Raw genomic sequence first — 11,596 nt, 5'->3', positions numbered from 1 at the left:
TGATAGAAAATCTATTGTTAATTATACATAGTCGCCACATGGGATCTAAATCATCCTTCACCCATCTATGTGAACAAAGATTCAAAGCAAATAGAAACAAGCTTCCTTATCATTCATTATGATAAGAAAGACAATTACAAACTTCTTTCTCATCCTTTATGACGAGAAAGTCAATTCCAAACATCATTTTCAAACAAGAGAAAGGATTCTATTTTTGAAATGATTCGAACTCACATTTACTAACTTAAGTGTTAGAAGGATCATGTTAATCTTTCATACATCAAGAATATGATATTTCCACCTCTAAAACATCTCAAATAATTTTACGAGTTCAGATCACATTAGAGTGATCCAGACGTCAAACGAGGTTGCATCGATCCCCAAATTAGTTGACATATCTTTATTTATAAAGTAAGCGTGTTTTCAAACTTGAGACCTCGAGGCCCCATGGAAATGGCCGACGCCACCCGATAAACTTTTCTGGCGGTCCGACCCATGTGAAGTCATAGTTTCACCAGGACAACAGTCGTTTACCCAACTGTAGATGTCACACGGCTACGTCCTGGTGACATAACCCCACCCTGAAATCATCAAACTCGGGAGCGGCGAGCCAATCCCATCTCAGATCATTCCTCCGCCATTTTCTCCCTCTTCTTCTCCTCCTCTCTCGTCGAACCCTATCCTTAACCCCTAATCTTCCTCGCCGAAAGTTACCCTCCTTCCTCATTTCTACGTTGAATTCCCCACTCGAATCTGCCATTGGGGACCCCGACTCGTCTTCCCATCGTTTAATGCAGCGCGCGCCAATGGACCTGAATGAGAGACCTATCACTTCTTGGACAATCGATATGCTCTTCCGGGACTTCCTGGGCAGAAGAGCCGGCTTGATCAAGGCTCTCACCACTGGTCTTTCTTTCCTCTCTGTTTTCTTGGAAGTTTTAGCAGCCCTTGTTGTTCTTGATCCCTTTCCCAGTTCTTGCTGCTTTTCTGTTAACGTGTGTTTTGTTCTTGATGGTGATGTTGCAGATTTTATTAAGTTCTATGAGCAGTGCGATCCAGGTGAGTCAGCCCTCCATCTCTATGTCTGCTTCTCTTTGCTTAGGATTTTTCCTCCTTGTGCATATCCCTCTACTTATCTTCTATTAATTCTTGGAGTTTTGGCTGTTGATTGACGTTCGCTAGTCACAAACTCGATACTGTTAAGTTGAAATGGATAACTTTTTAAGTCAACAGTGTAGGCGCTTTGTGGAGGCATCTGAACACCTGAACTTGTTTAATATTAAGAAGAAATTAGCATTTTGATTTGATTTAAGGATGTTCTAACTTCTTTCTAGTGGATCTGTGTTTCTAATTTTTGCAGTTTTAAATTGTATTGGAATCTGGTGCAACATTGAATTTTCCCGAGGTCTCTGAGAGTTATTTTACTGTAATTTATATGATTACCATGTTTATAAGGGTCAGCTGGTAGTTCTTGTTTGCCAGTATAAAAAACTAAGTGAAGTCCTATGACCTCCAAATAAATCGTCTATTATTTATCATGAACAGTACTGAATATGATTCCTGGTAATATGATTATTTTGCAGAAAAACCCTACATGTGTCTTTATGGGTATCCTAATGAGACTTGGGAAGTAAAGGAAGCTCCTGTTGTTCCCCACGAATTTCCTGAACCATCCTTAGGGGTTAACTTCGCCAAAGATGAGATGAAATTGAAGGACTGGATTGCTCATATTGCAATCCATAGCGATATATGGATTTACTCTTATGCCTTCTATATTGCTGCACGTGCTGGCTTTGATAATGAGACCAGGTATGGTAAATTTGATTTGATTTATGAGTCACCACCTTGTTGTCCTAGCCTGAAGATTTGTGCATCAATTTATCACTAAGATGTTTTCCTGGATTGGAGAAACACTGGCAGATTCTTTTTATTCTGTTCTATCACAGCATTTTATCTATTATGATAATCATTTAGATGCTTTTCTGACACTTAAATTCAGGGATTCATATGATTTTTTGGTGTTTAATTTCTCATTTGGGTTTGATGTGGCTGGTGTCCGTGGTTGCTATGGCTATGGATCGGCTTGTGCTTTGTGTCGACCCATAGCGTTTATGATTATTATGTGGCTGTCTGTGTTAGCAAGTATTACCATGAATAATTTTGATTTTCTTTTTTTTATATATAAAGAATTGTTCAGGCTGATATCTATATGGGTATACTAAGAAGTTTGTGTCCTGTGCTTAATGTAAAAATGAAGTCTGGTTTGCTTTTATCTAGAGACATTTCCCAAATAATTAATGTACTTTGTGATGCACTTTGGACACACAACTTCAACAATTCAGCTTTTGGTTAAATGTATTAGATTTTAAGTCTACATATTGCCCCCATTTATGTCATGAAATATGAGTTCTATTGGTTTTTTCTATTGTCATATCTTCATGTCATTTTAAGCATTGTTGGTGTTATTGTGAAGTTTGTTCCTTTTCCAAATAATGGTAAACAAATAGTTTACTATTTTGCTAATTATTAAATAATTGTAGACTTCTATGAGATGAAACCATATAGAGTTGCATATTGACATTTCAATTTTCAACTCTATCGAATGAATAATGAATTAGATTGTCATTTTTTGTTGTGGTGGGAATCTTGGACCTGACTAAGATGAAAGCCTTGTTTTGACATGTCGTTAAGTGTGTGAAAAGACTTCAGCCATGCTTTTATTATTTATTATCAAATGTCTATTTATTTACAGATAATTTATTATATCTGAAATTCTTTGAATTGATGTCTAATGCCGAACTTATTGTTGATATTCTAACCTATATATATATATATATATATATATATATATATATATGTGTGTGTGTGTGTGTGTGTGTTTTGAGTCTAGCGATTGTACCCATTTTTTTGTTTTATGCTAAAACCGAAAATACATAGTATAGAATGAAGTTTCCCAAGCTATTGTAATTCATTAACTAGTGATGATTCTTAATAGATTTCATTAACTAAGACATCATACAATAACAACAACAATAAAAGTCATAAGTCCCAATTATTTTGGATCGACTATATGGATCTTTTACTGTTATTGAGAAATGTAAAAAGCCATATGTCTAGTTAAGTTTAGGGTACTTAGATCTATTTATAGTTTCTATTAAAGTCTTTTTATATCTTCCTCTACCTCTCTTTATATCACTAACATTAATCATTTCACCTATTTTGACTATCGCATTCGGAGATCTCCTAAGTACATATGCCTATACCATCTTATCCTCTGTCGAATGATACTTAGTTGTTCATGAATAAAAATATTTCTTTCCTATCTTTCTTAATAACTCCACATATCCATCTCAATATTCTCATCTCGGCAACACAATTTTTTTGTGTATGTTATTTCTTAACTGCCCAACACTTAGACCCATAAATCATTGTTGATCTCATAATTGTCTTATAAAATTATTCTTTTAATTCAAATGTATTTGATGATTACATAAGACTCCTAATGCCTCTCGTTATTTTAACCATCCTGTTTTTACTCTATGAATAATAATTTCATCGATCTCTCCATCTTATTCAATAATTGATCCAAAATGCTTAAGGCTTTTACTTAAAATAATTTTTTATCCATTCAATTTAACTATATTCTCTTATCTATTTTTAGAATTATTAAAATTATATTTTATATATTCAGTTTTAGTCCTACTTAATCTAAAAATTTTAGTTTCTAAGGCTTGCCACTATAGCTCAAGTTTATAGTTAATTTTACTTAAGACTCTCATCAAGTAAGACAATATCATTAACAAATAATATACACTAGGGAGATCTATCATGTAAGTGATTAATAAGGTTATTTATTATTAATGTAAAATGGTAGGAACTCAATATGGATTCTTGATGTAATCTTATACTAATAAGAAACTCACTAGACGCATTCTTTATTGGTCTAACATTAGTTGTTAGACTTTTAATAACATTAATATAATTAGTGGATACCGCTTTTGTTTTTAAAATTCACTATAAAAAATCTCTAGTAATTCTATCGTAAGATTTTCTCTAAGTCAATAAAAATCATATGTAAATCTAGTGACTTTAGTGACAAAACATCATATGCCTCATAAAACATATACTATGTGTACTGCTTTATAGTTCAGCTTTGTTCATAAGTCATAAACTATGTGTACTGCTTTGTAGTGCACACCAGCGAATGTGTGTTAATTCATGCATTATGAACTACAGTGCGTTCCTGATGGAGATTTGTGGTGCAACTGATACAGGTCACGGCTTTTCAATATGATAAATAGTAATCCTACTATATATGAGGTTGTATTTGGAACTGTGAAGATGCCCAAGACCCTCAGTAAGAGCAACGAGGGTGAATCGAGCTCCAAAAGTGTGAGTACAATTACCACTAGCTAGCAACATCCCATGTATCATTCTTCCTCATGTATCTTGTAAGTTTACTCTTTCCTACTTCATGTTTTCTAGGGTTCAGGACTACAAAATCTGGGGTTGCCTCTGTCTCTGATAGAAAAGGAAGAGGAAGATGAGGATGATGTTGAACTATACACAATGGGAGACGACACTAGCAGTATCATATGTGGTGCATGTGGAAACAGGTTTGCCTTTGGCGAATCCTGGATATTTTGCAACATGTGTGTGACATGGTATCATGGACGGTGTGTGAAGACTACACCTGAACGGTATGAACGACTCAAGGATTATAGGTGCCCAAGATGCTGTCGTCAAAAGAGAGCGGGGACCTAAAACTCTCTGGTTGTTTCAGATGGTAGCTTAAGATGATCTACTGATACCTTTTGTTTTTCCTTTTTCTTTTCTGTTCGTCATGTCACATTTTATTAGTACATAGCTTCATCAGTCTCTATGGAGTCTGCTCGAATTAGTCTTTACCGTCGGCTATTCATTCCTTCTACTATAGCAGAGTTATCTGAAAATTATTTCAGTTACACTTTTAGTATTGAGTCATTTGGAACTACGAAATCATCATGATCACTTCAACTCCATCTGAATCCGAATTGTTTTTCTTGTCATGACAGCTCACGATATACATATATAATAGAAACATTTTTAATTATTGATTGTCATACTGAGGTGTGTTTGCAATACTAGAATTAACAGATTTCTGAGGACTCCGTCTTACCAGATATGTAATATTAAAACTGAGGTGTGTTGAATTTTCGTGGCCACTGCTACGGACTTGTGCTGCGCTCTTTTAGGTATCTGCCCTTCCGTTGCGTCTATGATTGCAGTCGATGGCTCGAGCGCTATTGAGATGGGCTTCCTTCACTTCCCTCGAGACTTCCTCTCGTCTTCCTTTCGTCCAACTCCCGCGGACCCTTAACCCCCGCGCCACAAGCTTGGCCTTCTCCTCCTCCAACGACGCCGCCGCCGCCGCTTCCGCTTCTAACTACATCCATCTCTCCGACGAGCAGCTCATGGCGCAGTGCGACATGGATACCTTCAAGGCCTCCGGCCCCGGCGGCCAGCACCGGAACAAGCGCGAGTCCGCCGTTCGCCTCTCCCACCGACCCACCGGCATCGTCGCCCAGGTCCCGTCTTCCCCTTCCAAAGCTCTCACCTTTTCTTTCGATTCCTCTCTCTGAGACACACAACGTTGTGGGATGTAAAAGTTTGAATTTTGCAGGCCGTCGAGGAGCGGTCACAGCACAAAAATCGGGCGATGGCTCTGACCCGATTGCGGACTTTGTTGGCTCTCAAAGGTTACGTTTCGAATCTGTTCCGTTAACGAAATTTAAATTTAAATAAATTAAACTTGTTTATGCCGAAATCGATGTTGCATCGATCTACAAACGAATGGATCTGTCTGCCTTTTGGGGTTTAATAGTTTGTGAGTGTATCTGTAATTATGGAGTTAGCTGCTCAAGGAGCATGATGCTATTCATTATTCATATAGGTAGCATTCTAGGCTACATTTCAAATCTTCATGAGATTCCTTGACTTCATTACTGTCACATTAATAATGCAGAAGTTATTGCTTTCTGTGCATTTGATAGAATAGTTTTCCCCCAAACTTGTTGATGGACATAGATATGTGACTAAGAACATTAGGCCTTCTATTCTTTGATTCACTAACTGCTTTGGCCGTCGGTGCTTTGTTTTTTTGTTTAAATTGCAACTTAAGTTGTTTTTGTCGAAGTTGTTATCAATTCTCTACCTTCTTTAGAATGAACATGGATGGTATCTCTGTGTAATCATTCACCATCATCTCACCCTTGAAGTGTTTTTTTTTTTTTTTTGTACATTGCATGCTGCAATTATTATGCTTCAAAGCAGTTTGATTGTTTCCCATTGAAGTGATCTTGTTTCATTTGGACATGTTCCCTTCTTTTTTAAGTACTGCACGCATCTGATTTATGAAATACACATACTAGTCAGGAAGCCAATAGACTTGGATGGATACACACCTCCTTCAGAGCTTCTTCAGATCCTACCTGCCAAGTCAACAATTAGGGGAAAAGATGTTGGTCCTCAGATTGGTCCCAACAATCCTAAATTTGCTCTGGTACTTGTGAGCCACTTCTTTCAAATGTTATATTCTACCCATGAGGATATATTTGACATGGTTTAAGTTTTGGGATCCTTGTTTTTTCTTAATTCTATTCCTTTGACAGGGAATGCAGGCTTTGTTAGATCTAATATTTTCTGTAGAAGGCTCCGTGTCAGAAACAGCAAAAATATTGGGGTACATTGTTTATGGCTCCTTTTTGTATCCATGTATATCTGCCTAAAGAATATTTAATACTTTGTGAAACATACCATGGATTATGCTAAGGACCATACTGCAAATGTGAAACCTTAGTACTTAAACTTGATCAAGATTCCTCTTTTCTTCTCTTATTTCTTGTAGGATTAATGAAATGAATAATTATCTAACTGAAGTATTTTTATTTCTTTGGCCTTCTTTCTTTTCTGAGAGTTCATTAATCAAGATTAATGATACAATAGTAAATGCTTGGTGCCATGTGTTTATGCTGATTGTGCAAAAGAATCTGGATATCTTTATTTCAGTATGATATTGCTCTGTTTCGTTTTATCTTAATAAAGAGATCATCCCTATGTTCGTTGGCAAACATTTGCAACTGAAGTTTGCTCATTGCACTCAATATTAAGTAATAACCTATTTCCATTTTCAGTTCTTTTGGAGGAATGATACATGGATTCCTGAACAAAAACTAGATAAAATAGCTCTTTGATCATATTCTCCCTTAACTCGGGAGATTTGGGGAACTTGATCATTTGTTTACCTATTTCAAATCTCATCACCATCACCTCAAACAATCATCAGCATGCCAGCGGTGAGTGATGAAACAATCGGATTCTATCACATCATTTCTTCCACCATACTAATTCTTCACTTCCTTTTCTCTTTGACATCCTCCTATTGTGGGACTGAGTGGTCGAAAGTATTTCCTTTGTTAGAATAATTTTAATGCAAATGAGAGATGACCAGTAGGGTAAATTATTTTGAAATCGTTTTCTTGTTTTGCTTCCACCTAGGTCTGAGTTTGTCCAATGAACTTTCACTCAGAGGAACATTCAGGCCATAGCCTGTTTGATCCTTATCATATTTTTAACTCGTGTGGCATTATCATTAGGTTTCTGGGCCAGCTAGTAGGTAGCTCTAGGTGGCACAAATTTGCTTTATCTGAATGATCTAAACATTGATTTTTTCTTTAACATAGCACTAAGAGCATCAAACTTAAACTTTTACACAGCCTCAGTTCTTTCTTAATCATATAGTGCAGGCTAAGCACTGGTGCTTTGTCAAGGTTGATACTGTCAGATGATTCTCTTAGAGTGACAGTAAATGAGCTGAGGACATCAAAGGTAAATTCTTGATACTCCAAATACCATTTTGTGAGTTTAAGTATACAAGGTTGTTTGGGTAAAACTTTTGCATGAAAAGATGTGGCATCTGTGAGTTATTAATGAATAAATGTCTTCATTAACATTCTTGTAGGGATGCCTTATTGCAACATGCCTACAATTCATGTGCTTGCACTAAAAGGAAAATATTTTTTGAATGCTGGAATTTGATTTTCACGATGATGTTAACCTTTAATGTTTCTGATTTTCATTGTTGAACGATCTCCAGACTATTGACTGTGTTGAAAAATACTTCACAATATAAGATATGATAATATCTAGAGTTGTTTGGTAAGTATTATGCATGTTGAACGATTTCAATTTTTTGCTACTAATAACAATAGTATGTTTGAGGTGCATCGGCACTCCAATATTTGCCAAGAAATATGTATTTTCTGGCAAGGTTCTATTGAGGACTTTCCATCATGAGACTATGCCAGATTGCTCTTGTGGTTTCTTTAGTTTAAGTATGTAATGAAGGACTTAAAGAGGCTAGCGCACATATAAGAGATGGAGCTGGATAACATATGTTACATGAAGCAGATTATGGCTGTTATCTATTTGCTGATAGCATTCATTGGTTGTCCTTCATAACGATATTCATCAATTGCATGTCAGGTTAGTTGTTTTATCTGCAAATTAAGAAGCTTCATGAAATGTTATTAGGAATTAGTTATTTTAGAGGGGAAAATATATGACATTGCATAATTACTAAATTATGTGTGTGGATATTCTATAGAAGCATATCACATATGGATCAAGGTATTTATCTCATCCATGGCTACTCTTTGGTTCAAACTATCTTCAAAGCCATGTTATTTCCCCAAGGTTCCTAACCTCCTAGGAGAATGTCACCATTTGCATGCTTTACATTTTTAAATTCACCATGCAACATATTATACTTGTGATTGAAAGAACATAGGTTGAGAAGATTAAAGTGGCATATGGAGAATGGTTTTTTGATAGTATACATAAAACAAGTTGCCGAGTCTTCAACAAGAGCAGAATTGTTTAACTGACTAGCATGGTTTGTAATTCCGTACTGTACCGCTCGATATAGGTGTTACATCGGTACACGTTAGTGTATTATGTGTCATTATACTCGGTACATTGGTATGATACAATATTCAAAACCTTGCTGACTAGTATGGAACTTGCAAGGGAGCACCTAAAGATGGTTAATTAAGTTAAGTTGCTCTAAATTATTAAAGTTGTCTGCTGTCTACTGGTTAGGCACAATGTTTGCTTAGTGTGGATAGGAGTTGAAACCAAGGAGCATGATATTTGGAGTCCTTGATTGTGGCTTATGTTATATTGCACAGACTTGGACCATAATAAATATAATTTAAATGACATGTACGACTGTGAGTCAGCAGAATCCTTCAAGTTGCTCTTGTAAATGTTTTTTGTTGCTTATTAAAACTTTAACCCTTGCCAATCCATCCAAAAGCTTAAGAAGTTAGACGAGACAAGTCTTTTTCATATATATCCTTAATACCCCCTCACATGTAGGGCACAATGGCTGATGAAGCCTAGCATGTTGGTGAGAAGTTAAATTTTCTAGCATTTGTAGATCCAGACAAAGGGACTATTGCTTTATTATCATAATAAATCTTAAGTTTTTACTAATCCATTCAAAGCATTAAACTTATAATGCTTGCTAGTCCATCTAAAACCTTAAGGTGTTAGCTGAGATAGGATAAATTAATTGATGTATTCTTAGTGCTGGCTGGCTATACTGCACCATGCAGTCAATCGACATGACATGGGTGTATGACTGTACTGTGCTTATATGTAAAATTAAGGGCATAGGTGAGCACATGGCTGGCAAATTTGTGGAGTCTATGCTGCTAAAATGCTGGCATCTTGCATGCCACTCATTGTTTGCAACATCTGATTGACAGTTGAATTTTTCTGGAGTGTATGCACGAAGCATTCATCTGAATTTCCTGTTAATGAGTCCGGATGATGCATAATAACTTTTCTAACAAGCATGTCTAGGAGAACTTGATGCGAGTGATTTTGAACAGGTAATCTGAATGTGCTGGGAATCGTTCAGGCTGTTTGGTTTTATCAAGCATCTTAAGTGTATATTAATGTGCTTTGCAGCATAAATGCAAAATTTTATATATCATCTTTGAGACCATGTTATCTTGTTCTGCCAGCGACATGAAAGTGCTTATTGGATTATCATTTCTTGGACCGACTAGTTGGTTGACTCCCCTTAGAACTGTCAATCCTGATGTCATTTCTCCTGGACCTGTTGAATGGGGGCCTATATATGTGCGCTCCATACATCAGACCTGTGAGTTACTGCTTCACACCTGAAATGTTTTTTTGAGTGATTTGGTCCACCTAAACAATATTTTCATTTATTTATTGAGGAGTAATTTAAAATACCTAGACAACATTTCCCTTTATTATTTAAGTAAAAGCTTTAATTCATAGATGGTAATAATCTAAGGTTGTGTACCTAGTTGTCGGTAGAACTTCAGGAGGCATAAATTAACCCAAGTGAACCTTTGGCTTTAGCATTGTGTTGCTGCATTAGATTAGGTCCAATTATTAGATTTTTTTCTGATGGTGAATTCTATAAACCACCATGTTGGCTCACATATTTCTTCTTTATGTTGAATATTCTATCATGTTTATTTTAACTGCATTTGTTCACTCTAAATTGAGAAATGAGTTCATTCTTAATTGAGGAATCCATTCAAACTAACTTCATGAAGAAAGTCTGAGGCTGACATGCTGTTTTGCAGTTTCTTGATGAAAAGGTTTCCTTATGAAATTGGATCTGCTTATAGAAATACTTGACTGGCTTCCAATTTATGTTTGGTCTTAGATATATATAGTTTGCATAACAAGCAAAAGAGTGAGAGACTGTATCCTTTAATTAGTCGGTTTTCTTTTGTGAAATGTGATTTGCTTATAAAGATCATTGACTGGCTTCATTTTTCTGTTTCATTTTAGGCATATATAGTTTGTGTAGCAAGTAAAAAAGTGAGCGACTGTAACACTCAAGCATACATAATTAAGATGCTCCCCTAGTGCATTCTCCAGGTTTCTGTTCTTGCCCAAGTTGCAACTGATACATTACTCTTCTGCAGGGAATGAGGCCTCTCAGGTAATGAAGTCTACAACCTCAAACAACCAGTACATGAGCAGGCTCAAACGACCAGATAGAAGGTCTTTTGGTGGCTGCACTGCCTCTCCTATTGTGATATCGAACAGAGGTTGTGCTACAAGACTCCAAATGCTAATCGCCAATTTTGTTTGTTGCAGAAGGAATGACATGCCATTTTCTTCTAGGAAATAATAAACAACACTATGTTGGATCTCGAAGTTATCGCAGTAGTGAGATGCAGACTCCATATGTGAGATGGTATTACTTTGTGACCTTTATTATTAGCTGATCATGAGAACTCAGGAGACGAGGCTATTGTTCTTAACAGGCTCCATGGCTTCATCGACTTTAATCCTCTCGATCTCAAACTCTGTTCCTTCGATGCCCAAAATGCCTGCCTTTGTGCTGGACGATGCAATCCATACGCGAAATGTGGGGGCCACGATTATAGACCACGTCACCAGCTAAACTCTTTTTCCAGGGCGATCCCGAAATCAAAACGGCTCGGCGCGGGAGCGGTGACCAGACCCTCTTCGTCTTCTCCTCCCCTATCATCGAACCCTA

At 36.6% G+C, this 11,596-nt stretch overlaps 3 protein-coding genes across 4 annotated transcripts in view; all 3 read left to right on the top strand.

The window, feature by feature from the left end:
* Positions 1-556: 556 nt before the first annotated feature.
* Positions 557-4,972, top strand: LOC103999966 (PHD finger protein ALFIN-LIKE 6). Its single transcript, XM_009421876.3, has 5 exons — positions 557-906; positions 1,027-1,059; positions 1,584-1,809; positions 4,275-4,392; positions 4,486-4,972. The coding sequence occupies exons 1-5, from the start codon at positions 792-794 to the stop codon at positions 4,762-4,764; spliced, it is 771 nt and encodes a 256-aa protein (XP_009420151.2). The 5' UTR covers positions 557-791; the 3' UTR covers positions 4,765-4,972.
* A 149-nt stretch (positions 4,973-5,121) lies between these two features.
* On the top strand, positions 5,122-11,357 carry LOC103999968 (uncharacterized). Of its 2 annotated transcripts, XR_010480319.1 has the most exons (7): positions 5,122-5,567; positions 5,663-5,738; positions 6,411-6,541; positions 6,651-6,721; positions 7,785-7,866; positions 11,016-11,094; positions 11,191-11,357. XR_010480319.1 is itself a non-coding variant. In XM_009421877.3 (6 exons), the coding sequence occupies exons 1-6, from the start codon at positions 5,271-5,273 to the stop codon at positions 11,034-11,036; spliced, it is 678 nt and encodes a 225-aa protein (XP_009420152.2). In that variant the 5' UTR covers positions 5,125-5,270; the 3' UTR covers positions 11,037-11,357. The 2 variants fall into 2 exon arrangements, 1 of the variants encoding a protein (XP_009420152.2); XM_009421877.3 differs by having other exon boundaries at positions 5,125-5,567; positions 11,016-11,357.
* Positions 5,429-11,596, top strand: part of LOC103999970 (CLP protease regulatory subunit CLPX1, mitochondrial) — a 64,574-nt gene continuing 58,406 nt past the window's right edge. The window contains exon 1 of the mRNA XM_065085989.1: positions 5,429-5,567. The gene's annotated coding sequence lies outside the window, so the exon portion shown is untranslated. The remainder of the gene's footprint in view (positions 5,568-11,596) is intronic.

Source organism: Musa acuminata, chromosome BXJ1-10, assembly GCF_036884655.1.
Source record: "Musa acuminata AAA Group cultivar baxijiao chromosome BXJ1-10, Cavendish_Baxijiao_AAA, whole genome shotgun sequence".
Lineage (NCBI taxonomy): Eukaryota > Viridiplantae > Streptophyta > Magnoliopsida > Zingiberales > Musaceae > Musa > Musa acuminata.
This window is presented reverse-complemented; position numbering and strand designations above follow the sequence as displayed.

Bases quoted from the DNA above. Each gene is read 5' to 3' on its own strand.
- LOC103999966 (XM_009421876.3), top strand. From the start codon at position 792: ATGCAGCGCGCGCCAATGGACCTGAATGAGAGACCTATCACTTCTTGG. The intron at 907-1,026 runs GTCTTTCTTTCC...GTGATGTTGCAG, and splicing joins GATCAAGGCTCTCACCACTG to ATTTTATTAAGTTCTATGAG. The intron at 4,393-4,485 runs GTGAGTACAATT...CATGTTTTCTAG, and splicing joins GTGAATCGAGCTCCAAAAGT to GGTTCAGGACTACAAAATCT.
- LOC103999968 (XM_009421877.3), top strand. From the start codon at position 5,271: ATGGCTCGAGCGCTATTGAGATGGGCTTCCTTCACTTCCCTCGAGACT. The intron at 5,568-5,662 runs GTCCCGTCTTCC...TGAATTTTGCAG, and splicing joins CCACCGGCATCGTCGCCCAG to GCCGTCGAGGAGCGGTCACA. The intron at 7,867-11,015 runs GTAAATTCTTGA...ACTCTTCTGCAG, and splicing joins ATGAGCTGAGGACATCAAAG to GGAATGAGGCCTCTCAGGTA.